This window comes from Armigeres subalbatus, chromosome 1 (assembly GCF_024139115.2).
Source record: "Armigeres subalbatus isolate Guangzhou_Male chromosome 1, GZ_Asu_2, whole genome shotgun sequence".
Classification (NCBI taxonomy): Eukaryota; Metazoa; Arthropoda; class Insecta; order Diptera; family Culicidae; genus Armigeres; species Armigeres subalbatus.
Window position 1 is genome coordinate 104,451,276 of NC_085139.1, and position 27,356 is coordinate 104,478,631.

Here is a 27,356-nt window from a genome sequence, read left to right on the forward strand (position 1 = left end):
TTGAAAAATTAATTCGCGCGCAAAAGTGTGTGGAATGTAGATACTAGACAGCATTATCGGCGGCACAAATTGTTATCACTAAATCACTTGCGTTCCATACAGTTTCAAAAGAACTTAACTGTATTAGACTTGGTTGCTATTTTATCTGTTGTGTAACCATGCACGGGCGTTTGCCATTTGGAACTAATATCAGCGGGGAGCGTGATAGCAGAGTTCCCAAGCGTATACTGATAAGCAACTGCACACCATACACGTTATGTGGACACTGTCAGTTTCGTCCCAAAGTGTTTGTAAATATGTTTCTGTAACCGAATTACTAATTATTTTTATTTTATATATCTTTCACAGTCATTTCGTTCTTTGACTGTGTTTGAAGAACTCATTGTTATCGATTCATGATTACTCATTTTTAATCATAAACAAATACAAACAGCTTGAAACCTCTGTCGGCTGTCGTGTAAAAATATTCTCATGTAGAACAGTTTCGCATCGATAGTTTAGTTTAAACGGCAATACCATGAACCTGTCCCATTTCCTGGAAAAACTGAAGGTAAGCGTCCGGCGTGCCGAATAATTGAATACAATCTCTCTATTGTTTTTTGATTCAAGATTGGGAAAAAGTATGTTCTGCTGGACATGGTGATTCATCCCGACTGTGAGCAGCCGTGGCAAAGTGCTGGGCCGGAAAATAAGTTCATTCCGGTGGAGGTGTGGAGAATGATCTACGAAAAACTGGAGGACATCTGCCAGAGTCAGTTTAATAGGCGAGGCAGAGCCAAGGGCAGCAAGTACGAGCTAGATACAGAGTACGAATGCCGGTTGGACAGCAAACCGACCTACTTGCTCAAGTATCAATTCAAAGATGAGAACACTCGGACGATACTGCACGTAGTTTTTAACGGTGATGTTGAAAAACTGCACAAAGAATGCCTCATGGTTCAGATTGTGGATGAAACGATGGATTTGTTTCAAAAAGTGGAGGACCAAAATAAGACCATCGAAAAGCTGAATAAGAAATATAAGAAGCTCAAAGAACAATCAAGTCTGATGAACAGTTCAGACAAAATTGCCTATGCCCCTGATAGTTTAGGTGCTCCTATCAAGTCGGAGTCATATACAGAATTGCCAGCTTCTGATGCCAATGAGAATGCGATTGTTGGGAAAAGACGCAGACGCCGGCAAGCTGTTTTTGATTCCGACGACGAAAACGAAGTAAATTCTACTTCAACTAGTGCCAAAGTAGAAAGTCCCACGCGTAAGCAAATGCCGCGGAAAACCAAAGCACAAAAGATGATTCCGGAAGAGAAGTCTCCTCTGCCGTCGTGTTCCGTGACCAAACGTCGCCGTAAGGAGGACGAAGGTACTCAGTCATCGCCTAAGGATGAAAGCAACAAAGATAAGCGCCGTAAGTCGAAAAAGGATGACGAGGAAAAAACTGTAGCGACTCCCACAAAGGTTGATCATGATCAACTTAGAAAAGATGCGGAAAAAATGCGAAAAATGATCGTTGCCTTGGAAATGCTGAACAAATCCTTACCGGAGGATAAGACTCTGCTGGATGTACCCGTTCTGTGAGTACTTTTACCTTCTCTACGACACTCCAAATTGTTCTTGAGTTCAGACCGCCAGGTACCCAGAATGCCATTATTTCAAAGGTCACTACGCTGAATGGGTCTGTGTTCCAATTGTCTGTGATAGTTAGGAAGCACTCACTTGTCGTGATCATTTTGAAGGAATTCATGAAGGCTTTAAACTGCTGTGCCAAGCATAGTTGTCCCATGTCGTTTTTTTACGATGCCATTTTCAACTGTGCTGGCGCGGCGGTGTCGCATTTGCTCAGATAAGTTATTTCTCTATCAGACAGCATGGCTAGGCTTGCCAGCAATCATTTCTAGTTATTAAATCCATTGATGGATTCTTTTGTTGGCCATCAGGGCAGCAAAAATGCCATCAACTAAAAACGACATGGGACAACCATGCTTGAGAGGGCAGTCAGCACATTTCCTAACGAGTTCAAAAGCAGGGGTGGCATTGCGCACCTCGACTCGAAACGAGCAAACCATGCAAACTGTCATACGAAAGAGCTGTCGAAAGGAGATGCGCAATGGTCCAATGCACCGAGTTCATCATTGACGTTTGAGACGGGCGCTGTTTACTAAGAATGAATACTTTTTCATTCATCGAGTTCATGCAAGTGTTCATTTTTAGTAAACAGCGCCCGTCTCAAACGTCATTGTGTTCATTCGGTGCATTGGACCATGAGGCCCCAGCTTCAAATGTCTTCGAATAATATTGTTGGCGTAGCACCAAATTAGAATTCGAAAGTCGGGACTTTCGAAACGAACTTTCTTCCGAAGTTTTATCTGTCAAACTAATTGATGCGTTGTTTAGCGCATCTTTAGATGAATCCAGCGCACTACTTCCGAAGTTGGGAAAGTTGCCTGTGTCTGGAGATAAATCCAACTTCGGTATAAAAAGCGTACTAACGTAAGGAGTATTTTTTGACAAGTCTGAAAAATCTTACACAGCCGAAAATGCATTCATTGTATTTATGTGTGGCTAACATAAAAGTTTATGAATTTGCCTGGCATGTATGTGGAAACACACATAACCTTTATTTGACTTATGACCCTGAATGGGGATTCCCCTATAGCGAATAGTTATTTCTTAACACAAACATAAATTTTATTTATCAATTTCCTAAGATTTTTGCTTTTAAAAACGTGTGGGTTTTTGACGTTGGACAACGTCTTATCCGAAGGTATTGGGTGTCAAATCAGCATCTAGAATTGGGGTCACTAAATCATGTAAGATTTTAAACGGTAATAGAGCCTTTATCTTTCGATGGATTTTGGAGATGTAAAAACTCAAAACTCAAAAACTCTCCAGCAATTTGTCAATTTTATTGAAACCCAAGATTATTTACGATAAACTATCGAAACTTTCAATTCGTGTACGAATATTATTTATAATGGTTTTCATAACATATTCAAATTAGTACCTATCAAGTTGGTTTTCATTGTAGTTTTGAATTCCAGCCACAGAAATATTGATACGAACATCAAAAAATTTGAAAAAAATTGACTGGCATGTTTTTTACCACGAGTGGGGCAAGTGAAAATTTTCCGTCACTGAATGTATTTCTCTATTTTTTCGAACACAAATATTTTTTATTGAGCGTATATGAACCATTGATACCAATTTAAACTCATTCGAAAGCTTTTGGTTATTAGAGTGATACGTGGTAATACTAAATCAGGAACCGAAAATGCAAATCGTGTCAGGGTATTTATTAAGTAATCCATGTTTGGAAATAAATCTGTAAAAATTGGTATTCGTGGAGCTTAAATACTAGAACCACATACTATTGCAGATATATCAACAACTATGATTTATTTAGCCGAAATTTAGAAGACTTGGCCATTTGTTAATGTAAACTGTTCTACTGAAATCCTAAGTGGATTGTTTTGAATAATATTTCTCTGCATACACAAAACAACACTATCGCGAAGGTTCATTATCTTACTTTAAACCTGAAATAGAAAGTAATGTTGACACAATTTATTTATTTACCAGAATAAGGCCGGAGTGGCCTTTGCAATACATAAAACTCTTCACCATTCAGCTCGGTCCATGGCTGTACTTCGCCAACCACGCAGTCTGCGGAGGGTCCGCAAATCGTCCTCCACCAAATCGATCCACCTTGCCCGCTGTGCACCTCGCCTTCTTGTTCCCGTCGGATCGTTGTCGAGAACCATTTTTACCGGATTACTGTCCGACATGCTGGCTACGTGTCCGGCCCACCGTAGTCTTCCGATTTTCGCGGTGTGAACGATGGATGGTTCTCCCAACAGCTGATGCAACTCGTGGTTCATTCGCCTCCTCCACGTACCGTCTGCCATCTGCACCCCACCATTGATGGTACGCAGCACTTTCCTTTTGAAAACTCCCTGTGCGCGTTGGTCCTCCACGAGCATCGTCGTGTCCGTAGAGAACTAACGATCTAATAAGCGTTTTTTAGATTGTCAGTTTGGTACTGCGTCGAACTCTATTCGATCGAAGCGTTTTGCGGAGTCCAAAGTACGCACGATTGCCTGTTATTATGTGTCTCCGAATTTCTCTGCTGGTATCGTTATCGGCAGTCACCAGTGAGCCCAAGTACACAAATTCTTCAACCACCTCGATTTCGTCACCACTGATAGAAACTCGTGGTTGATGGCTTATATTGACCTCTCTTGAGCCTCGTCCTATCATGTACTTCGTCTTCGACGTGTTGATGACTAGTCCAATCCGTTTAGCTTCGCTTTTCAGTCTGATGTAGGCTTCCACCATCCTCTCAAAGTTACGTGCCATGATATCAATGTCGTCGGCGAAACCAAATAACTGGACGGACTTCGTGAAAATCGTACCACTCGTGTCAATCCTTGCCCTTCGTATTACTCCCTCCAAAACGATGTTGAATAGTAGACACGAAAGACCATCACCTTGCCGTAACCCTCTGCGGGTTTCGAAGGAACTCGAGAATGCCCCTGAAACTCGAACTACGCACATCACCCGATCCATCGTCGCTTTGATCAACCGTGTCCCGCCTGGTACTGCCCCACGAACTCTCTTGCAATTGGTGTTAGTCGGCGGCATAAAATTTGGGAGAGTACCTTGTAGGCGGCGTTCAGCAATGTGATTGCGCGGTAGTTGCTACAATCCAGCTTATCGTAGATGGGACACGCGACACCTTCCATCCACTCTTGCGGCAGAACCTCATCCTCCCAAACCTTGGTAATTATCCAGTGCAGCGCTCTAGCCAGTGCCTCACCACCGTGTTTAAACAGCTCTCCTTGTAGTTGGTCAACTCCAGGGGCTTTGTTGTTTTCCAGCCGGCCGATCTCCTCCGGGATTTCCTTGAGATTCGGTGCCGGAAGTCGTATGTCTTGCGCGCGTGCTCCTAGGTTCATCATCATACCGCCACCGTTGTCTGCCACATCCTTATTCTGGTGCTCTTCGTAGTGCTGCCGTCACCTTTGGATCACCTCACGCTCATTTGTAAGAAGGTTCCCGTTTATGTCCTTACACATATGGGGCTGTGGCACGTGGTCCTTACGTGAACGGTTCAACTTCTCATAGAACTTTCGTGCGTTATTAGCGCCCCGACTAGAAGAGCATAACTAAAACTTAACATAATTTTAACATATTGTGATCTTTATAACTTATTTTGATACAATTTTGTTCTTAGTAGCCATTATCTGTCAAATGTTGTAACAGGATTTTAACATAATAAGATTTAAAAAATGCTTAATACCGAATTGCCCAACAGTAGGCAATTAAAATAGATGTAACAAAAGTCCACTGCCATAGATATCACAAACGCTGATATAATTTGAAAAAGTTGTCTAATTTGTAATGTTTTTAGTCTCATGTTCTTGAAAAATATTCTTGTTCAGAAAAAAAAATATTTCTAATTGTTGATCACAATCTGGAGACCTATCACGACCTGTAAAAAATCTAAATGCACAGTAAACAATATATTTTGTATCTGATTCTGTTATAAATTTCTAACAAAATATGTATTTTATGATAAAATTGTAACAAAATTTGATAGTTTTTTGTTTCGAGTAGTGTAATTTTTGATAGAAATTTAGATATTTTAACAACATCCTGCACCATATTTCTAACAAATTTTGTTATAAAAATTTTGTATAACATAATAACATATGATGATATAATTTTGATATGACCTTCTGGTCGGGGTAGTCTTGGTCTAGTCTCCCGTCTTGTAGCCGCCCAATGTTTAGCCGCGGCGGACGACTCCGACGCGTGTTGTACACCGTCGAAAGTTTTGAGCGCAGACATACTGCAACGAGGTAGTGGTCGGATTCAATATTCGCACTGCGGTAAGTGCGTACGTTCGTGATGTCGGGGAAGAATTTACCGTCGATTAGAACGTGGTCAATTTGGTCAATTTGGCTGGCGCTACGACGTCGAAGTTGCGGGGATGTAATTCATCGTGGATTATCCAGTCGCATCCTGCGAAGCCTAGCAACTTGCAGTTCCATGTTCCAAGCTTCCAATCGGGATCCTTTATTCGTCGCCTAGGTCGTTGCCGATTGTATCGAGTCGTATTATCTTCTATGCCATTACGAACGGCAGTACAGGTCCACATTAGAGGAGCGTGAGTATTTAGAATGTCTGGCGGCTATACACATTCTTCATCAGCAACTGTACTGATCAAGTGAGGTTGTGTAAGCTATCGGTCGGACCAGTCGGTCGTCAAGCTCAGACCCGACCGCATTGCGTAGGCAAGAGCACGCAACTCAGGTTCAGTTCAATCAAAGTTAATTGCCTATTTCCGAGGATTAAACCACCCGACTTGGACGTTAATTTACAATGTTATGAAAACTCATATGTGAATACGTGTGGAAGTGTTGGCTTGAGAAATGGATTGCGAGTGATTTGACTAAGCGTCCAATTTCGGAATCTCGAGCTCGTTTAGTAGCCGCTAGGCCGAAGGCCTTCGTAGCTTAGTTGGCACCAGTCTAGCGTACTGTAGGGTCATGGGTTCGAGTCCCATCGAAGGGAAAGTGGTTACCTCCAATCAGGGCCGGATTTAGCCGGAAGGGGGCCCCGGGGCCGACAGTATGTGGGGGCCCCAAAATGTACAAAATAGGTTGGTTTTGGTACATAAGATTTGTGGGGGCCCGGGGCCATGGCCCCCCCGGCCCCCCTTAAATCAGGCCCTGCCTCCAATACATTTTCCAAATCAATATATTCCACATAACGTACATATTGACATATGAGTTTTCATAACATTGTAAATTAATTACTATGTTTCATAACTATTTTAATATTTAGATTTTTCTTTACAATGCGCAATCGTTATGACATTCAATAGTGATTCACTACGCTTTATTCTCTGTCGAATGTAACTTGTAAGAGAATCGGTTTAGAATTACTATCTGAAAAATTGGCTAATGTTTTTTATGGCACATGTGCACGCACACACATACACACGGACAGACAGACATTTACTCAGTTCGTCGAACTGGGTCGATTGGTATATACAGAGCCGTAGCGTGGACTCCCAGCGCCCTTGGCGAATCGTTTGTTGGGCGCCCCTCTTCTACTAAGAGAAATCAAACGCTAAAATGTTATATTTGGAAAGCAATTTGAATCTCATGCCAACAAAAAAGTTTAATGATTCAAACGTGCTTTAAATAGCGTTCAATATTCAGAGATGTAGTGGAACCTGATACCTTACATACACATAGAAGGCTTGAACAAAATGACGCAAATAAGCAAACTTGTAGAGCCGGGTTAGAATCTCATTAAAATTGCTGAAACTTTTTACGGCCATCTCTAAAGTATATTACGAAGAAGATGGGATTGAGTTTTATTTTATTTTTATTAAACAAATAAATTCTTCTTTTGAAAAAAGTATTCCGGCACCATTCATGAAATTCATGGAGGAATTTCTAAAAAGAATTTTTGAAGTAAATTCGCTGATATTACCGGATATATTTTTTGGGAGAGCTCCTTTAAGACCTCGTGGAAGAAAAATTGGGAGAATTTCCAGGGTAGATTCTTTAGGATATTCTGGGGTGAGTTCCAGAAGGAATTTAGCGGAAAAAAATCCAGAAAGGTTTAAAAAAAGAAAAACGGGGACACCGTCTTCCACCAGAGGTCGTACAGACTGAACACTTAACACATAGCATGAGACAACGGACATGACACATAACACCCAGTGGACCAGTGGAGAATATTTCTATAATGAAAAGTTTCCTCCTCACCGGGCGGGAATCGAACCCACACCCCATAACACACACATCTAGACGATTGACGTCGCTATCCGCACGGCCAGGAAGCCCACATTTGGTTGATTTCTTGACAAACTGTTGGGGATTACCTGGAGAACTTACGGCAGTAATGTTTGGATATGGGTACCTAGTAATATTCCATATAAGAGTTAATGACTGAAGTTGTACTTTTAAGACTGGAGTCTTCCGGCGAAAGCAGTTTTAATAAGTATTAATAAATACGTTTTTTGCTCCGACATTTCGATTATCCGGATTTGATGAGAAATTTCCGGATGGATTCTTATAAGAACATACAAAGATGTTTTTATAGAAATTTTCGGAAGAATTGTTGTAACATTTTCTGTAGAAATAACCCCCTTAATATCTGAATTTTGTAGAATAAATCCTTAAGGAACTTTTGAGCATTTCTAAACGTTTTCAAGTAAAGTTCTTGGAAATTTTTTGGGGGAAATACCTGGAGGAATTTCCAGTAGAATTCTCGAGAGCTGGATGGTAGATGGGTATAGATAAATTCTAAGTAAGTGAATTTCAAAAGGAATTATTAAAATATTTATATATTAAAATTATTAAAATATTCAAAGTTCTTGTATCTGTAAAATAATCTAATGGAATTCTTATATGAATTTCTGGAGTAGCTCCTAGTGGAACTCCTGGCGGAGCTTCTGAAAGATTTCCTGAGCAAATTCTGCAAAAATACTGGACGATCTTCCGGGGGAATTGGGGGATAAACTTCCGGAAATTAAGTCTGAACAAATTTCTGGATGAAATCCTGCAATAAATTCCGGAGGAATTTCTTAAGAACCTTTTTTAGGAATTCTTGAAGAAATTTTCAGATATATTTCTGGATGAACTTCCGGAGGAATTCCTGAGGAACTTTTGGAAGAATTCCTCGAGGAACTTCCTGAGGAATTGCTAAAGGAACTTCCGGAGGAATAACTTGAGAAAGTTCCGAATGAATTCCCGAAGAAACTTCTGGAGGAATTCTGGCAGAAACTTTCAAAGAAATTCTTGGAGGAACATTTGGAGAAATTCCTGTAGGAGCTTCTGGAGGAACTAACGAAGGAATTCTTGGAGGAACAACCGGAAGAAGGGATTCCTGGAGGAATTGCTGGAAGAACTGTAGGAAGAATTCCTGGAGGATTCCTGATATCAATCATAGGAGCAAAAGGGCCCTCGGAATTTGTTCAATCGCTTATTTGTAGACGTATTCATTTGAAGGAACCCACATGGAAAAACTGAATCATTTCTTCACTATTCACTCCACAATGCTGAAACATTACAATTCCGAAAAACTCTCGCTGGCCATAATAGTGACCAAAAATTTTTCCAATCGCAATGTGGATATCAAACAAATTGATTTTCAAATAACTTAATAAGATACTCTCAGATTTTTTCTTATTCAATTGGCTCCTTCAACCCGATCCCAGAGGTCCATGAGAATCCTGAATAGCAGTCAAAACTAAAACCAATCCATTTAGCATGTAGATGTGAAATAATGGAAAATATTCTTTGTTTGCTCCATCAAGATTACGCATCTACCATATACCTATAGATTTTTGGACCAACCAATAGTCGGTTTGCTTATTACATGGCCTTTAAGTAATAAAACTGTTCTATTTATTATAGAGCAAACAGTGATTTTGGCGCCCCCTTGAGGCTGGCGCCCTTGGCGGGGGCCAACCTGGCCAACCACACGCTACGGCGCTGGGTATATAACACTATGGGCCTCTGAGCCTTCTAAAAAAAGTTCAATATTGGAGTGAAATGATAGCCAACTTTGTTGCACAAGAAAAAAACAAATTATTTTCCAGCGCGTATCTCAATATGTTTGCTTATTTTGTTGCATCTAATTGGTTCTTAGCTATCTCTTAATTTCTGAATTAACTCAAACTTAACTAAGCTTCAAAGTGATTAAAAATTACTATCATCAGAATCGTTTCCAATGTGACAAATAAGCAATATATCTATTCGGAAATTATTGAGCTGGCACTTTCAATTCTAATTTGAGTTATTCGTAAAATGAGACGAAGTATTAAATACAGAAAAGGAAATTGAAATATATCAATCATGCAAAGGCTCTAATAATAATTTGTAATTAGCATGTCATATCAGAAAAGAGAGAACAATGAAGTTCATAGCCCTTTACTCTTCTCAATTAATAATTATTCTATTAACAATTTATATCTTTGATCAATATTCTGGTACATTCAAAGTTAATTGCCTATATGCCGGGTATTAAGCCACCCGGAGTGGAAATTAATTACTATGTCTGAAACTTGATTATGCATATGTACAACATGTGATAGATTTAGTTCGGAAAAGGTATTGGAGGGTAACCGCCCCTTCGGTGGGGTTTGATCCCACGACCCCAGTTCGCATGACAGGTGCTTTCCCTACTAAGCTACCCCACCGAAGGGGCGGTTACCCTCCAATACCTTTTCCGAACTAAATCTATCACATGTTGTACATATGCATAATCAAGTTTCAGACATAGTAATTAATTTCCACTCCGGGTGGCTTAATACCCGGCATATAGGCAATTAACTTTGAATGTACTGATCTCGAGTGGCGATCTCTCTTCGCTTGTGTGGTCGTGTTGGGATCTGACGACCAAACTGGCACAACCTCACACAACCCTACTTCATTGAGCGCCGTTGCTGATGAAGCAAGTGTGTAGGAGCCGGACAATACTAAATACTCATTCTACTTGGTTGACATGATGTGTACAAAAAAAAAATTGAGAGAGTTAGTTCTGAAAATGTATTGCGAGAGATCGGCTGGTACCTGGTGCTGGGAATTTGGTTTCATCAGTACCCGCTAAGCTGCGGTGGACGACGGAGGTCCTTCGTAGCTTAGTAGGGAAAGCACCTGTCATGCGAACTGGGGTCGTGGGATCAAACCCCACCGAAGGGGCGGTTACCTCCAATACCTTTTCCGAACTAAATCTATCACATGTTGTACATATGCATAATCAAGTTCCAGACATAGGGTAAAGTGACCAATAGTGGACCCCCAACTAATAGTGGACCCTCCAGCCATTTTTGCATTGTTACTGCACAATGTCAACATTTCGCTATGAAATTCTATCGGGAGAACCTACCTTACAGTCCTATGATTTGATTACATGCGCTGGAAATGCTATGGAAAGTCAAATTAGATGATTTTTTACAATTCTATAAAAAATAAACACGAGAGTGGCCATTATAGGAAAATTTTGGGGGGTCCATAATAGGGAAGAAGAACGTCCCGAAACGGGACATGAAAATCAAATGAAGTGTCGACTATAGGGAAGCAATTTCCTATTATGGACCCCCAGGGGGTCTACTATAGGGCGAATTCAGTTAGACTTTAAAATTGTAATTTCAACGAATAACGTCGTGTATTTGGGTGTTTTATGTATGTATCGTGAAGAGGGAATGCAGAGCTTGTTGTTAGACATCAAGCAGAGTTAATATTTTGAAAATGTTTAAGCCGTTTGACAGGAAGAGCAAAATTTCGCTACTAGGGGGTCCACTATTGGGCATTTTACCCTAGTAATCAATATTCTAGATTGGACAGATGTCGAGAAGTTCTCCGTCCATCAGCATGGAAACTTGCTCATAAGAAAAATCATAATTTTTTGTGGACCATGACCATTGACATTTGACTTACCCCCTTCCTAACTAAATATATTGGATTTCTCGAAAAAAAAAACCTTTAAAAATAAATTTCTTAAAAAATGTTGACCCGTTTCATAATTATGCGTTTACAATATGTTAATATTGTAGGGTACTTCAATGTCTAATATAATAGGCGTATTTATAAACAGGCTTTATTGCGCTTATGGTGTACAACACGCGTCGAAGTCGGACGCCGCGGCTTAACATTGGGCGGCTACAAGATGGTAGACTAGCCCAAGAATACGCGCAGCAGCTGGAAGTGGCACTTCCAACGGAAGAGCAGCTAGGCGCAGCGTCTCTTGAAGATGGCTGGAGAGATATTCGATCCGCCATTGGTAGCACCGCAACCGCTGCACTTGGCACGGTGCCCCCGGATCAGAGAAACGACTGGTATGACGGCGAATGTGAGCAGTTAGTGGAAGAGAAGAATGCAGCATGGGCGAGATTGCTGCAACACCGCACGAGGGCGAACGAGGCACGATATAAACAGGCGCGGAACAGACAAAACTCGATTTTCCAGAGGAAAAGCGCCAGCAGGAAGATCGAGACCGTGAAGAAACGGAGCAACTGTACCGCGCTAATAACACACGAAAGTTCTATGAGAAGTTGAACCGTTCACGTAAGGGCCACGTGCCACAGCCTGATATGTGTAAGGACATAAACGGGAACCTTCTTACGAACGAGCGTGAGGTGATCCAAAGGTGGCGGCAGCACTACGAAGAACACCTGAATGGCGATGTGGCAGACGAAGATGGCGGTATGGTGATGGACCTGGGAGAACGCGCGCAGGACATAATTCTACCGGCTCCGGATCTCCAGGAAATCCAGGAGGAGATTGGCCGGCTGAAGAACAACAAAGCCCCTGGGGTTGACCAACTACCAGGAGAGCTTTTCAAACACGGTGGTGAGGCACTGGCTAGAGCGCTGCACTGGGTCATTACCAAGATTTGGGAGGAGGAAGTTTTGCCGCAGGAGTGGATGGAAGGTGTCGTGTGTCCCATCTACAAAAAGGGCGATAAGCTGGATTGTAGCAACTACCGCGCAATCACATTGCTGAACGCCGCCTACAAGGTACTCTCCCAAATTTTATGCCGTCGACTAGCACCAACTGCAAGGGAGTTCGTGGGGCAGTACCAGGCGGGTTTTATGGGCGAACGCTCCACCACGGACCAGGTGTTCGCCATTCGCCAAGTACTGCAGAAATGCCGCGAATACAACGTGCCCACACATCATCTATTCATCGACCTCAAAGCCGCATATGATACAATCGATCGGGACCAGCTATGGCAGCTAATGCACGAACACGGTTTTCTGGATAAACTGACACGGTTGATCAAAGCGACGATGGATCGGGTGATGTGCGTAGTTCGAGTTTCAGGGGCATTCTCGAGTCCCTCGAAACCCGCAGAGGGTTACGGCAAGGTGATGGTCTTTCGTGTTTGTTATTCAACATCGCTTTGGAAGGGGTAAAACCACAGACAAACAGACGTAACACTAGAGAAATTTCCATCGACCATGACTTCAACGATCAATTTGAATTTGATCGATTGCGCGTTTCACAACTAGAGGCGCTAGCGTCGTAATCCTTCGAGTTTGACATTTCACTCCAGCGCCTTCTGGTGACAATGTCATACGAAACATTGTTTCGTGCAACATGCTCGCAAGATGGTGGTAGAGGAGTTGGGCGATGGATTTTTCTGAAAAATGTTCAAACTGTTACGTCTGTTTGTCTGTGGTAAAACGAAGAGCAGGGATTAACACGAGTGGTACAATTTTCAATAAGTCCGTCCAGCTATTTGGTTTCGTCGACGACATAGATATTATGGCACGTAACTTTGAGAAGATGGAGGAAGCCTACATCAGACTGAAGAGGGAAGCTAAGCGGATCGGACTAGTCATCAACACGTCGAAGACGAAGTACATGATAGGAAGAGGTTCAAGAGAAGACAATGTGAGCCACCCACCGCGAGTTTGCATCGGTGGTGACGAAATCGAGGTGGTAGAAGAATTTGTGTACTTGGGCTCACTGGTGACTGCCGAAAATGACACCAGCAGAGAAATTCGGAGACGCATAGTGGCTGGAAATCGTACGTACTTTGGACTCCGCAAGACGCTCCGATCGAATAGAGTTCGCCGCCGTACCAAACTGACAATCTACAAAACGCTAATTAGACCGGTAGTCCTCTACGGACACGAGACCTGGACGATGCTCGTGGAGGACCAACGCGCACTTGGAGTTTTCGAAAGGAAAGTTCTGCGTACCATCTATGGTGGGGTGCAGATGGCGGACGGTACGTGGAGGATGCGAATGAACCACGAATTGCATCAGCTGTTGGGAGAACCATCCATCGTTCACACCGCGAAAATCGGACGACTGCGATGGGCCGGGCACGTAGCCAGAATGTCGGACAGTAACCCGGTGAAAATGGTTCTCGACAACGATCCGACGGGTACAAGAAGGCGAGGTGCGCAGCGGGCAAGGTGGATCGATCAGGTGGAAGATGACTTGCGGACCCTCCGTAGACTGCGTGGTTGGCGACGTGTAGCCATGGACCGAGCCGAATGGAGAAGACTCTTATATACCGCACAGGCCACTTCGGCCTTAGTCTGATTAAATAAATAAATAATTATTGCGCTTATTAGCAGATGACAATTTCTGTTTAAATTGAGCTAATGTCGCGTTAGTATTATCGGACAGTACATTGTCGTCAGGATTAGTGGATGTGTAAACGGGCCATCCCATATTTTAACATCAAATTCAAGCTCTATCTGGTAAAAGGGCGAATGTCGCAGGAGAGAATTCTCTTCGTCGACTTCTCTTCTTTTGAATAAAAGTGACAAGCAGATGATTTCTTTGCAGCTTATCACCTCAGAATGCAAGTTTGCATTGTTTTCTATTGTTCTGAGGGGATAAACCAAAAAGAAATCTGCTGCTTGTCACTTTTATTTAAAAGAGGGGAAGTCGACGAAGAGAATCCTCTCTTGCGACATTCGCCCTTATTCCAGATATAGCTTAAAATATCAAAAGCGCTTTTGCTTCGCGTTGCTTATACAAAGCGGAACTTTCGTCATGGAACGCTTTGAGGGAGCAAAAATGCGCGCGCTTCACTCTTCTCTTTCGATTTTGTTCCGATCGCGCCCTCTTCACTGAATCGCGCATGCGCTGTTTGAACCGGTTCTCGATAGGCACCAAACCGTGCACTGCCTTTTTTTTTTTTTTTTTTTTCAAGGAGAATGCATTTACACACTAACCCAGTACACGTGCATTGTAGTTGCCAAACTACCACACGGAAGTGTACTGGAGTGTCGGACTCGACCATACCGGTAATACCGACTAAACTCCCTTGGGCTCCACCATCGTTTCCCCCAGGAACTACCTCGCAGTACTACTTCTGGGGGGACGGCAGTACTAAGCGTACTCACTCATTATCGCTCACACAGGCACTCGTCCCACGCGAGACTGACTTGGGTGCTCGCACCCCATTCACTCCATTTGAGTCTTACTTGGATGCTCTCCCGGGCGCACCGCTGCCATGCCTCGAGGTGTCAATAGCGGTAACTGCCTGGGCCTACAGATATTACGCTACGACACTCCTGCCTCAGCACGAGCAGATCAATCACACCACTGCCGAAGCAGACCACACGCTACCCTGCCGAAGCAGGGACACTCCCCATGCACCACATGTGCACAACTGTAGGTGTGTGGGTACAACCCACTGCTACCCTGCCGCCGAAGCAGCTTCTCCAAAGACCATTCGCTCCATGTGACCCTTTTCGGGTGCTCACTCTAACACTCCGCTGCCATGCCTCGAGGTGTCGATAGGTCCCTCGACTCCTGCCTCAGCATGTGCAGTCCATACTCAGACTTCTGCTGCGCTTCGAGGTGACAATAGCGGCGGAGACACGCTATGACACTCCTGCCTCAGCACAACCAGATCACTCACTCCCTGCCGAAGCAGCTCACGCGCTACCCTACCGAAGTAGGTACACTCCACAACTTATTCTAACACTCCACTGCCATGCCTCGAGGTGTCGATAGCGGTAGCAACGCTACGACACTCTTACCTTAGCATGTGCAGTCCATACTCAGACTTCTGCTGCGCTTCGAGGCTGCCATAGCGGCGGCGACTCGCTATGACCCCCCTGCCTCAGCACAAACAGATCACTCACTCCCTGCCGAAGCAGCTCACGCACTACCCTACCGAAGTAGGGACACTCCACATGCCAGTTGGCACTCCCTCCCTGGGCTTGTGCTTTTGAAGCGGCACACAGTCGCTTTGATAGAGTCCGCTTACGGGCACTTGTGGTTTTTTGGGAGGGATTTTAGCAGAGCCCACTGCTAAATCCCACCACGCCCTAGGCAGTTCTCCCTGACTCGCAGACAGCTGGGGAGGGGTCGTCAAGCCCTTGGACATCATGCTGTCCCTGCTGTCCCTGCTGCCCCAACCGTGCACTGCCTGCGAGGAACGCTTTGACTACCTATACATCGCCGATTGCGGTTAGAGCAGATGATCCACACATACAAAATAATGCGTGTATGATTAGACTGGCCCAAAATGCATGAAATCCTGAATTTCAAACCTTGCACCCTTAAATGACAGCTTCAATATCTTCTCAAAGTTGTTCAACAGCATAGGCAAAATTTTCCAGGTTGCACTCGCTCTGTTATAAAGGAAGGCCTAGCAGTTGAAATAAATAATTAATATAGGTATAAGTGTTTTTTGTTGATAACTTTGTATTCGCAATGTCCTATATAGTTTTATACAGTTAATAAATTATGCTATAAACATTAAAACTGTTGTTTGAAAAATATATAACTTATATAATATCCCAGGTCTCTCTGTCTTTCTGTCCTTCTGTCCCTCTGTCTGTAACGATTATATCATATCGTTCTAAAATTGATGCAACGGGCATCACGATGTCCGAAAACAACTCGTTGCAAATATTTCATGAATTTTGTCTCCCCTTAAAAACTTCAGCTCGTTGGCTTCAGTGGTAAGTCACCCCCTCCCTCTCTAGCTACACTACTGTACAGAGCACGGAAAGTATTTACCAATCGGATAAAAATTCGCGAGATGGCGTGATAATCATGCATTTAATTTCGCACGGCACCGAATACGCCTGCATCGCCGCCGCAATGGTCGGTGGTACGTTGCTCTCATTTTAAACACCCCTGGAGGACACGCTCGACACCCTCGACTTTGGATGCTTATAACTTGGCCAATTTCAAAGGGATTTACATCCGGTCTTCACCAGTCGCTTCCTTATATAGAAAAGGGTCTACATTTTGTCCACAACAGGAATCCGTCGACTACAGCGCCACCTAGAAGAAAAAAAACTGAACGGTTGCGTTTCCCCATACATTTGGATCACTTTTTCCATACAAACTTTGAGCCATTTGCGCACGCCAACCACTGGACGGAATGAGCTGAAATTTTCAGGGTAGCTTCTGGGACCCCCAAACTGTCATTTAAGGGTGCAAGGTTTGAAATTCCAGACTTTTCACTTTCACATATAAGCTTGGGCCACTCTAGTATATGATGCATGACAAAACGTTCTCGGCTGAAAGTTCCGTGTTGATACAACATGTGGTGTCGGTGGGTCGGTTCGGTATCGTAGAGAAAAAATATAACGCGTCCCCATCGCAGCATTTGGTTGCCTCACATCACATGCCGCCTATAAAAAAACATGCATATTTTCCGTTTATGTATCTAATAGTCAAATTTGCATGAAACATCTTTCAAATGCACATAATTCAAATACATGCTTGGATTAGAAAAGACAAGAAATCTATCTAGAGTTTAAATGTTGGGGATAAAATTGCAACATGTGCAGTGCACAGGTTGCACATGCGGACGCGTCGCCTCTGGGTGTTGTATTACTTTGTTTTGCGATGAGATGAATATATGTTCAGTGAGATTAAAAACGGAACAGCTCCCCTATATCAAACAAACCAACATCAGATTTTGCTATTCTGTTATTCATTTATTAATGGTTTGTTATTTTTTGTTAAATTTGTTTTTGCTATTTTCTTCTACCCGTAGTAGTACTATTAAAGGAACGACCGACAAATATTCATATAATTTCTAATTTTATTTCACAGAAATTGCCATGAAATGTCGGCGGATGAGATTAACGCGACATTTGTCGATTACCGAGAAGAACTTAAGGAAATCTACGATGAGCACAAGGATAAATCAGAACGAGAGTTGCTTGAAACTAGTCTGTGCAACTGGCAAGAAGTTACGAGCGTTCTGAGCGACCAGCAGACCTACGTAATGATTTCTCGCCTCGAGCAGTTCAATTCCGCGGAGCAAAGTGGGATGGTAAAATTACGTTAGAAAATTTTCTCCAATTTGCCAGAAAAAAAACACCAAAACTTCTGTCTGAGACTAACACGAGATTTTTTTGACTGTAATTTTATAGTACACGGAATTCTTAGCATCAACCCTAGTCATGGAGTGGGGGCTTCGCATTTGGATGAAAAAGTACGACTACACCGATCGTAAGCAAGCGCTCGCCCGTATCAAGCTGCAGGAGGAAGCCAACCCACTGGAAATAACGCCAACTACCCTAAACTCGTTGATGGGCCATCGACGACGGAAGCACTGATACCGCATTTATCCATGCCTTATTTCGTAAGTTATTTTATACATGTTTTTGTTTTATGTTATTCAAGGTTGCATTTTGTAAAAAAAAGAAACGGCAGCATTCGTTTAGAGTCATTGATATGACGGTACCTAATGTTAAATTTTTAGATAATTTACATAATACGAGAGAAAGAAATTTATTCTCAATCATACATTATTCTGTTTACTTTGACAGCAAATCCGAAAGCATTTAGTATATTACAGCTTTTCTAAAATTAAAACAACATCGTTTTTGGGGGGTGCATTTCACCCAGCATCAGGCTTCGGAACTCTCACTCATATGAATAAAAATCTGCGATTAATCCATTAAGCGGAGTGTGATTTTTCGTGGTCCCTTGCAAGGAAGTATTCTCACACAACATTTTTATCCGGATAGAATGGCAGGTCCACAAATTTTCCTTCTCTTCGCCTCACCAGATAAATTTTACAAGCATATTTACAAAAATTTAGGACCGCAACGGGATTCGAACCCAAAACAATTTTAAAATGTTTAGAGCGCCCACTATAACCACGCCACCACATGAAGCGATGGAAAAAACTGCTGTATTGTAATGTGTTTCTTCTACAGTAAAAATGAACTAACCAGTTGGGGATTCAGATAGCGAATGAGCCCAGCTCATCACTCGTATATTTCAGATCATCTTTTCATGACGTTACAATTCGTTTCATGTCAATTGACAGCTGTTCGCACATATAATTAATAGTAAACAAATTCATGGTAGTAATTAGGCAATTCAATTAATAAGTTTACACTGAAAGTAAACCTTGTTCGAAAGCGTCCAACTAGACACTACAAGTTCTTCCCCCTTTCAAAATGAGATCTATCATTATAGTATTACATAACTAATCTTTGATTTCAAAATGAATCCAATGTCTTAATTAATTAATTGTAATAAACAAAGTTTGAGTCCGTTTTAGTTTGCTTGACGCGCTTCGATCGCCGCAAGGTCTGCTCCGGCTGATACTGCTCTACGCGTTTACGTTTGATTCCTTGAGTGGGCGATCTCTCCCACAATCTTCGTTCTGCTCATCACCGGCAGTAACCGGCAGGCTGCTCGTTCGAGCCATGTTATCTTGGATACAGGGAACAGGAAGCGTGATGTTTGGCCGCTCCAGTGGACTCGGATCATTAAATAGTCTGACTTGCGTTCGATGAGCCGTGGTTCGCGCGCTTCAATTTCCACCTGTAATATATGTCGAGAAACACGTTTTAGAAAGATAGCCTTCAACCATCTAGATGGGTTATGGGGATTGTGGTTTTTATACCAAACTATGTCGCCACTTGTCAGATTATCCAGAAGATCAATGGGATCCCCTCTAATACTGGTAGGCATGACAACATCATGAGAGAGGTCGGCTTGAGTAGCCAAGTTATATTTGAATTGCTTCTTAGGATTTATAAGATCTATTATAGTCTTAGGCTTGTATGAGAAAATCTTCTCTGATGGGAATTCCTCATCGTTCGTCAGACATGTATTGCGATAGTTGAATAAGAACAAATTAATTTGATCCTCCAGCTCATATTCCAGTAATACTTCTTTTGTTGTTCTCACCATCCGCTCCGCCTGACCATTGCTAGCAGGGTTGTATGGAGGGCTTTTAAGTACTTTAATACCCTGCTTTTCCAAGAACCCCACAAAGGAATAAGAGTTGAATGGAGGTCCTCCGTCCGAGACTAATAAATCGGGTAATCCAAATCTTGCAAAATACTCCACCAATTTTGTCAACACTTTAGCACAATCCGTACCTTTTTTCATCAATTCTATTTCTAACCATTTAGAGAAACTGTCAACAATAAGTAAAAATGTATACCCACTGAAATGAAAAAAATCTATGTGTATTCTACTGAAAGGTTTAGTGGAGGGAGTCCATTTGGATTCTATTTTTGGCTTAGGAACTACTGCCATTTCGTTACACACTTCGCAAATTTTTGAGAAGTTTTCTATTGCGTTATTTATACCGAACCAATACACAGCTCTCCTAGCCAACTGCTTCATCTTCACCATTCCGTTATGATTAACATGCAATAGTTTTAAAATGTCCTTCTGTAGCTTCTGTGGAATAACCACCCTGTCTTGATACAATAAGCAACCATCCACCATTTCCAAATCAGATTGATTGGAAAACACATTTAAAAACTTTTTATCCATACGTTCAGGCCAGCCTTTCTGCATAAATGAAATTACCTCCAATAAGAAATTATCCTTGTTTGTTTCATTGGCAATCGCTTTAAAGTCCAGTGGATTCCCCGGTGAAATTTATACTTCTTACATATTCAAGACCAAATTCACTTGGTATAGTTTGCTCTAAAGGAAAACGCGAACAGAAATCCGCGTTACCCATCTTATGCGAAGGCCTATAAATAATCTCAAAATCATATATAGACAACTCTATTATAAACCGTTGCAGTCTAGTAACTATGATCGAGTTTCTGCCCAATTTCCCAAATATACCCAATAGAGGCTTATGGTCTGTGAAAATCTTGAATTCCTGACCATACAGATATTTATGGAATTTTTTTATGGTGCACACCAGTGCAAGTGCCTCGAGATGTAAAATGGGGTATGATTTCTGTGCTGTGTTTAAAGAAAAAGAAGTGAAGCAAATTGGCCTTTCGACACCGTCTACAATGTGGGCAATCACCCCTCCTAATCCGTAGCTGGAAGCATCCGTTATAACTGCAATTGGTTTCTTGGGGTCATAGTACTCTAAAAAATTTGCACCTAGCAAAGAACGTTTGGCACTTTCAAAAGCTTCGGTGCAATTTTGATCCCATGTAAATTTAACATTTTTTTTCAAAAGGTTGTACAAATAATACAATTTTGTCGATAAATTTGGTATAAACTTATTGTAGTAATTGATCAATCCAAGGAACGATTTTAGCTCAGTTACATTTTGGGGTATTTTTGCCTTTTGTATTGTAGCAACTTTATCAGGGCAGGGTGATAATCCTTTTCCACTTAGAACATGACCCAGATAGTCCAGTTGTGGAACAAAAAACTTACCTTTGTCCAAGTTTACTTTAATATTAAAGTCATTTAGCCTTCCTAATACTAAAATCAGCTTTTCTTTACAATCATCAAAGTCCACTCCGGCAATCAAAACATCATCCAAATAACAATACACATATTTCAGTCCTTCTAAAACCTGGTCCATCACCTGCTGAAATATAGAGGCGCTAGAAGAAGCCCCCTGTGGTAATCTATTGTAAACAAATAATCCTTTTATTGTGTTTATAACCATAAACTTTCTGGACCTTTCCGTTAAGGACAGTTGGGTGTAGGCTCCTTCCAAATCCAAGGAACAAAAAATTTTACAACCTGATAGACCGGCAAACAAATCCTGCACCGTTGGCAATGGATATGTGTGTGGAATAATTAATTTGTTTATTGATACCTTGCAATCTATGACAAGCCGAATGTCATTGTTTTTCTTAATTACGACGACCACAGGTGATGCCCATTCGCTGGTTTCAATTGGAGTTATTACTTCTTCCCTTTCCAAACGATCCAAATAATTTAACACCTTATCGCGTAGACGATATGGCACATCATACGCTTTTTTGAATATCGGCGTTTCACTTTTAAGAACTAGATCCGCTTCAAATTTGTTTATTGGTGAAGAAAAATCTTTTTTAAAAACTCCAGGAAATTTCTGCTTTAAATTTACCACAGCTGTGTCCACATCATTTTCAGTCAAATTATTTATCTTCAAGGAAGTGGAAAAAAATTCTCTCCAATTAGAAAAAAATACATCAAGCCATGTTCGCCCTAGTAGTGGAATGAATTCATTCTCACAGTCAATAACCAACAATTGTAAATCAGCTAATTTCCTCTAAATTTCACCATAACATTTGCTTCTCCTTTTATACATAATTTATTACCGTTTACCACAATTAATTGTTTGTTGCTTTTGCTCAAAGGTTTATCAAAAACGCGGTTGTATTGATTTTTGCCAATGACGGACACGGATGAACCACAATCTACCTCCATTGTTAAATGCTTCCCTTCGACTAAAGTATTAACTAGACACGGATTATTAATCTTATTGATAGAGGAAACCATCATGCATTCCAATTCACCTGCGTCATAATCCTCGTCTTCACTGTCTGACTTGTCTGTCCTAAGGCGATTGAATAGTCCACTAATGGTCGCTTCATCTGTAGCTCCGTTGCCGCTATGTTCCGCTTGCCATGTATCCATAAATTTCACTGTATCCCTCTTAAGGTTTTTCAATTTGAAGCATTTGCGCTTTAAATGGCCTTTCAAACCGCAAAGATCTTGATAAGCCCCCCGATTTCCACTGTTATCTCTTTTCCAGTCAACTTGTTTGTTTCTATTGTATGGCCTAAAACCGAGCCTATCCTTTACTGATCCTCTGTCATTTAAAGCTCTAGCTAATTCAAAACTATCTGCAATTCTCTTGTAAGCGGTACCTTTTGCTCCACCATGTTTTAACGAAGCAATTTGTTCAAAACTATTCACTTTCATATGTCTTGCATTAGAACTCGCCATTTCCCAGGTTACTACTATTTTTTCTGCATTTGTTAAAGATAAATTTTCCTCGCTAAGCAAACGCTGCTGTAAAGCCTTATCTTTAACTCCGGCAATAATCCTGTCTAAAATGGCCTTTTGTTTGAAATTATCAAAGGAACAAAACTCCGCTTGCAGCTTAACTGAGAGGACAAAGTCCTCTACAGTCTCATCAGGCTGTTGCACCCGATGGTTAAATTTGAAACGTTGAATCATATCAGATTCGGTTTTATCGAATCGGCCTTTGAGTTTCGCTACCATTTCGTCATATGAAATGTCGCCATAATCCGTGTTAGGGAACAATAATTTTACTTCGCTGTAAACAGCGGGACCGCACAAGGTCGCAAAATAATCTTTTTTATCCGCTTCCTGAATTTTATTTAATCTAAATACTGATCCTAATCTCTCAATCCATTCTGTAAAGGATGTTCCCTTCCGATATGGCTCCATAATAGTGGTTAATGCAGCCGACGCCATCTTCACCAGCAACCGTAATAAGTAAAATAATAGCTTACCAATTTACCGGGATCACAATCCACACCAGCCAGTTAGCCTGCGGAATCGCCAAATCAGCGGAAGCAAAGATCACTAGCGATCGAACGAAAATGTGGTCAACTTCAACCGTCGTGTAAAATAAACTCCGTTCCACCGAAACCGTGCCAATTAGCAGTTGTTTTTCAATCCTGAATAATAAAATAAAAAGACAAACGTTAAAACAATGCAGGTATTGTTTGTTCAAACAATTTAAATCACACAAACTTAATTAATTCTTTTTAAGAACAATTACTAGCTTCTTGCGCCGTTTTTTCCATTCACTACCAACAAAAACCAACTTTTGAGCACAATAATGCCGTCAAAATGGCTACCGGCTTCGATACTCACTTCACCGGATAAGCAAAACCACTAAGACCGCTCTTAGATGGTTCGACATGCACCGCGCCCGTGTCGATGAAGGCCTTGCTGCAGGTCTGGTCTCTTCCTGAGATTTGGTATTCCTCTTCAGTGCTGGTTACCAGTAACCGGGAAGGTGCTTGAGCGCTCCAACAGGCAAATTTTTCACTAACACTTTACCGGATCTATTTCCTAGAAAACTTTCCAAACTTTTTTTTTTGTTTCACCTCGTCGCCAGTTAATGTGTTTCTTCTACAGTAAAAATGAACTAACCAGTTGGGGATTCAGATAGCGAATGAGCCCAGCTCATCACTCGTATATTTCAGATCATCTTTTCATGACGTTACAATTCGTTTCATGTCAATTGACAGCTGTTCGCACATATAATTAATAGTAAACAAATTCATGGTAGTAATTAGGCAATTCAATTAATAAGTTTACACTGAAAGTAAACCTTGTTCGAAAGCGTCCAACTAGACACTACATATTGAACCTTCTGCTTATCGTGGCGCATAGTCAGATTCAATCAGCTTGGAGATGCAAAGTAAGCAGCATTTGATTTTCGCGAAACATGGGAAGAAGGATAACAATTTTTCGCACTATCGCAGGAGTTTTTCGGAGTTTATCGCACTGTAATTTAACCGGATAAAATGCATGGTGGAGTGCAAGATTTTTTTTATGTATACAGGTTATCCGACTTGTCAATATCCCCAACTCAGCCATCTTGGATTTTTGTATGGAGCTAGTTGACCCGGCAGACGTTGTCCTGCATAGTAGGCGAGAATGTGCGTTCCGAATTGCCCATGCAAAGTTCGCATAGGAATCACAATTTTAGTTTTTCACGATATATCACGTTCAAATATCATATAAACCCGTCGGAAACTATAAAGAATGTTTCTGCTGAAGAATCCAGCCGTTTTCGAGTTATGTGGATACGAACACAACCATTTCATTTTTATATATAAAAGAAGAATTATGGACGTTTGTTTACGTTTTGCACTGAAAATGTATGTTTCCCCTCCGCGCTGGTTATTCCCATCTACTGACGAAGTCGGATAACCTGTACATAACAAAAATCTTGGTGGAGTGATCTGTTGTCGCGTGAGTGAGTGAGAAATTCGACCCCTCCTGCCCAGCATAGTTAATTTTAAATGGAATTGAGACATTTTGGAATAACATCGCTTTTTCAATAGTGTTAATTTATTGATTTGTTTGAAAACTCAATGCGCATATACACAGTGTGTAAAAGATTAAATTCAAAAAATGTACTGGTGGTAACCACCACTCAGTCGCTAAGTTGCGGAAGGTAACGAAAGTCCTTCATAACTTAGTTGGTTAAAATACTCGTCTAGCTTACTGCCTAGTCATCAGCATTTAGAAGCTGCTTCCGCTCGTGAAGCCTCTTCTATTGATGCATCTGTCTTTCCCCCTGGTAACATCCCCAGATTTATTGTAGTTTTTTAACACATTTGAAAAGTCATTCACTGATTTTTTTTCGCTACCGTTACCTCCTCACGCCGTCAACTACCAAAATGATTAAAGATTGAGGACAAAAATAAGCACTCTATTCAATTCACTGTGGTCTTGTGATTTTGATGCCATTATATTCACAGAGACATGGCTCCATTTCGAAATCCCGAACTCAAAACTAATAAGCTACTAGGTTCGCCATTTATCGATGTGAAAAGAAACTATTGCACTAATGTACTTCAGGGCCGATAAAGTTCTAACCGTTTGTCCTAATATCACGCTAATTGACTCCTCCACAAGTCGAAATGTCAGTCTATCATGTCAACGCCCCTGCTTCCTTCCAGATTGGCCTATGCAGTGCATAAAAGTCTTTTCAATTCAGCCCGGTTCATAACGGCACGTCGTCAGCCACGCAGTCTGCGGAGAGTCCGGAAATCGTTCTCCACTTGATCGCCATCTAGTTTTATTTTGTTGTCGAGAACCATTTTCATCGGATTATTGGCTACGGCTACGTGGCCGGCTTACCGCAGTCGTTCGATTTATGCGATGTGAACGATGGGTGGTTCATCCAACAGCTGATGAAATTCGTGGTTCAATCGCCTTCTCCACGTACTGTCCGCCATCTGCACTTCACCATAGAGGATACGCAACACTTTCCTTTCGAAAACTTCAAGTGCGCGTTGGTCTGCCACGAGCATCGTCATCGGTATTGTCTTCTCTCGAACCTCTTCCTATCATGTACTTTATATACGACGTGTAGATGACTAGTCCAAACCGGTTAGCGTCGTTCTTCAGTCTGATGCTCTTGCCATTGCTCTCTGTGCGTTTCGAAGGGACTCGAAAATGCCCCTAGAACTCGAACTACGCACATCACCCGATCTGTTATTCGTGCATTAGCTGCCATAGCTTTGAAGTCGATGAATAGATGTTGTAGGCACGTTGCATTCGCGGCATTTCTGCAATACCTGACGTACGGCCTGGTCTGTGGTAGAGCGTTCACCCATAAATCCCGCCTGGTATGCCCCACGAACTTTCTTGCAATTGGTGTTAGTCGGCGGCATAAAACTTGGGAGAGTACCTTGCAGGCGACGTTTTGCAATTTGATAGCGCGGTAGTTGCTAAAATCCAGCTTACGGCCTTTTTGTGGATGGGGCACACGACACCTTTCATCCACTCCTACGGCAGTATCTCATCTTCCCCAATCTTAGTAATGACCCAGTGCAGCGTATATAGTCTTGGGGTAGTCTATCGTCTTATGATCGCCCAATGTTGAGCCGCAGCGATCGACTTCGCCACGTGTTGCACACCGTCTAGAGTTTTGAGTGCATGTATACCGCAACGAGGTAGAGGTCGGATTCAATATTCGCACTGCGGTAAATGCGTACGTTCGTGATGGCGGAGAAAAAACGTCGATTAAAACGTGGTCGATTTGGTTTTCCGTTTCTTAATTAGGTGATTTCCATGTGGCTTTGTGGATATTCTTGCGGGGGAAGAAAGTGCTTCGGACTACCATTCCGCGGGATGCTGCAAAATTAATGCCGTTGTCGTTCGATACGGCCGGGCATGCAGACTATCCGGTCCGATGACCGATTTATACCTGAGCGTTTATGTCACCGATGACGATTTTGACGTCCCGCAGTGGGCATCCATCATATGTCTACTCCAGCTCTGCATAGAACGCCATTCTCAATGATGTCTTTACTCATGTTGTAACTGTCAGAATTTTGTGAATAGTAAATTTGCTTCTATAGGTATACACCTATATGTGAATGGGCGAAAATGCCTTTCTAAGTGTTTAAATGTTTAACTGTCCCTTAGCATAGGCAACAAGCCATAATGCCCAATCTTTAGGCGAGTTTATTTGTCGCCTCGAAAGGTTGGAAAGGGACGGCAGCAGCTCCAGCGCACTGAGTTATTCTTCGGAATTGTGCAATCACGAATGTGCACGAAGAAATTTCGGATATGGCTAATCTCAGGGTTGTCCGGGATTCACTTTCCTTAATCTGAGGGAACATAGATTCTCCCATTTCGTCTGTGAACAGCAAGTGTATAGGAAGTGTGCGCGTTTGTTACAGTCAAACCTCCATGAGTCGATGTTCTATGACTCGATATCGACTCATGGAAGCAAATTATTCCATACTAAAAAATATTTTCTGGGTTACTGTGATGGTCCCTCCAAAGAGCTTTCCAAGGTTTTGCTACTCCACATCTCGATTTTTCCATGAGTCGATGGTCCCTTCAATATCGACTCATGGAGGTTTGACTGTAGTTTATTCGTTTTTTCTAATAAATTAGAAGTAAATTGTGTGTGGTCAGGATTTGTGTGCGAAAATTAAATTAAAGCCA

At 41.9% G+C, this 27,356-nt stretch overlaps 1 protein-coding gene across 3 annotated transcripts in view; it reads left to right on the forward strand.

Annotated features, from left to right (window-relative positions):
- Window positions 1–18,269, forward strand: part of LOC134204041 (uncharacterized) — a 59,105-nt gene extending 40,836 nt beyond the window's left edge. Inside the window, exons 1-4 of one of the 3 annotated variants that reach the window (XM_062678882.1) lie at window positions 311–550; window positions 610–1,571; window positions 17,571–17,793; window positions 17,894–18,269. In XM_062678882.1, coding sequence (XP_062534866.1) covers window positions 518–550; window positions 610–1,571; window positions 17,571–17,793; window positions 17,894–18,079 — 1,404 coding nt within the window. In that variant the 5' untranslated portion in view covers window positions 311–517 and the 3' untranslated portion in view covers window positions 18,080–18,269. Of the gene's footprint in view, window positions 1–310; window positions 551–609; window positions 1,572–17,570; window positions 17,804–17,893 lie in introns of those variants that run through there. The other 2 variants (XM_062678877.1, XM_062678873.1) reach the window with 2 other exon arrangements.
- Window positions 18,270–27,356: the final 9,087 nt, after the last annotated feature.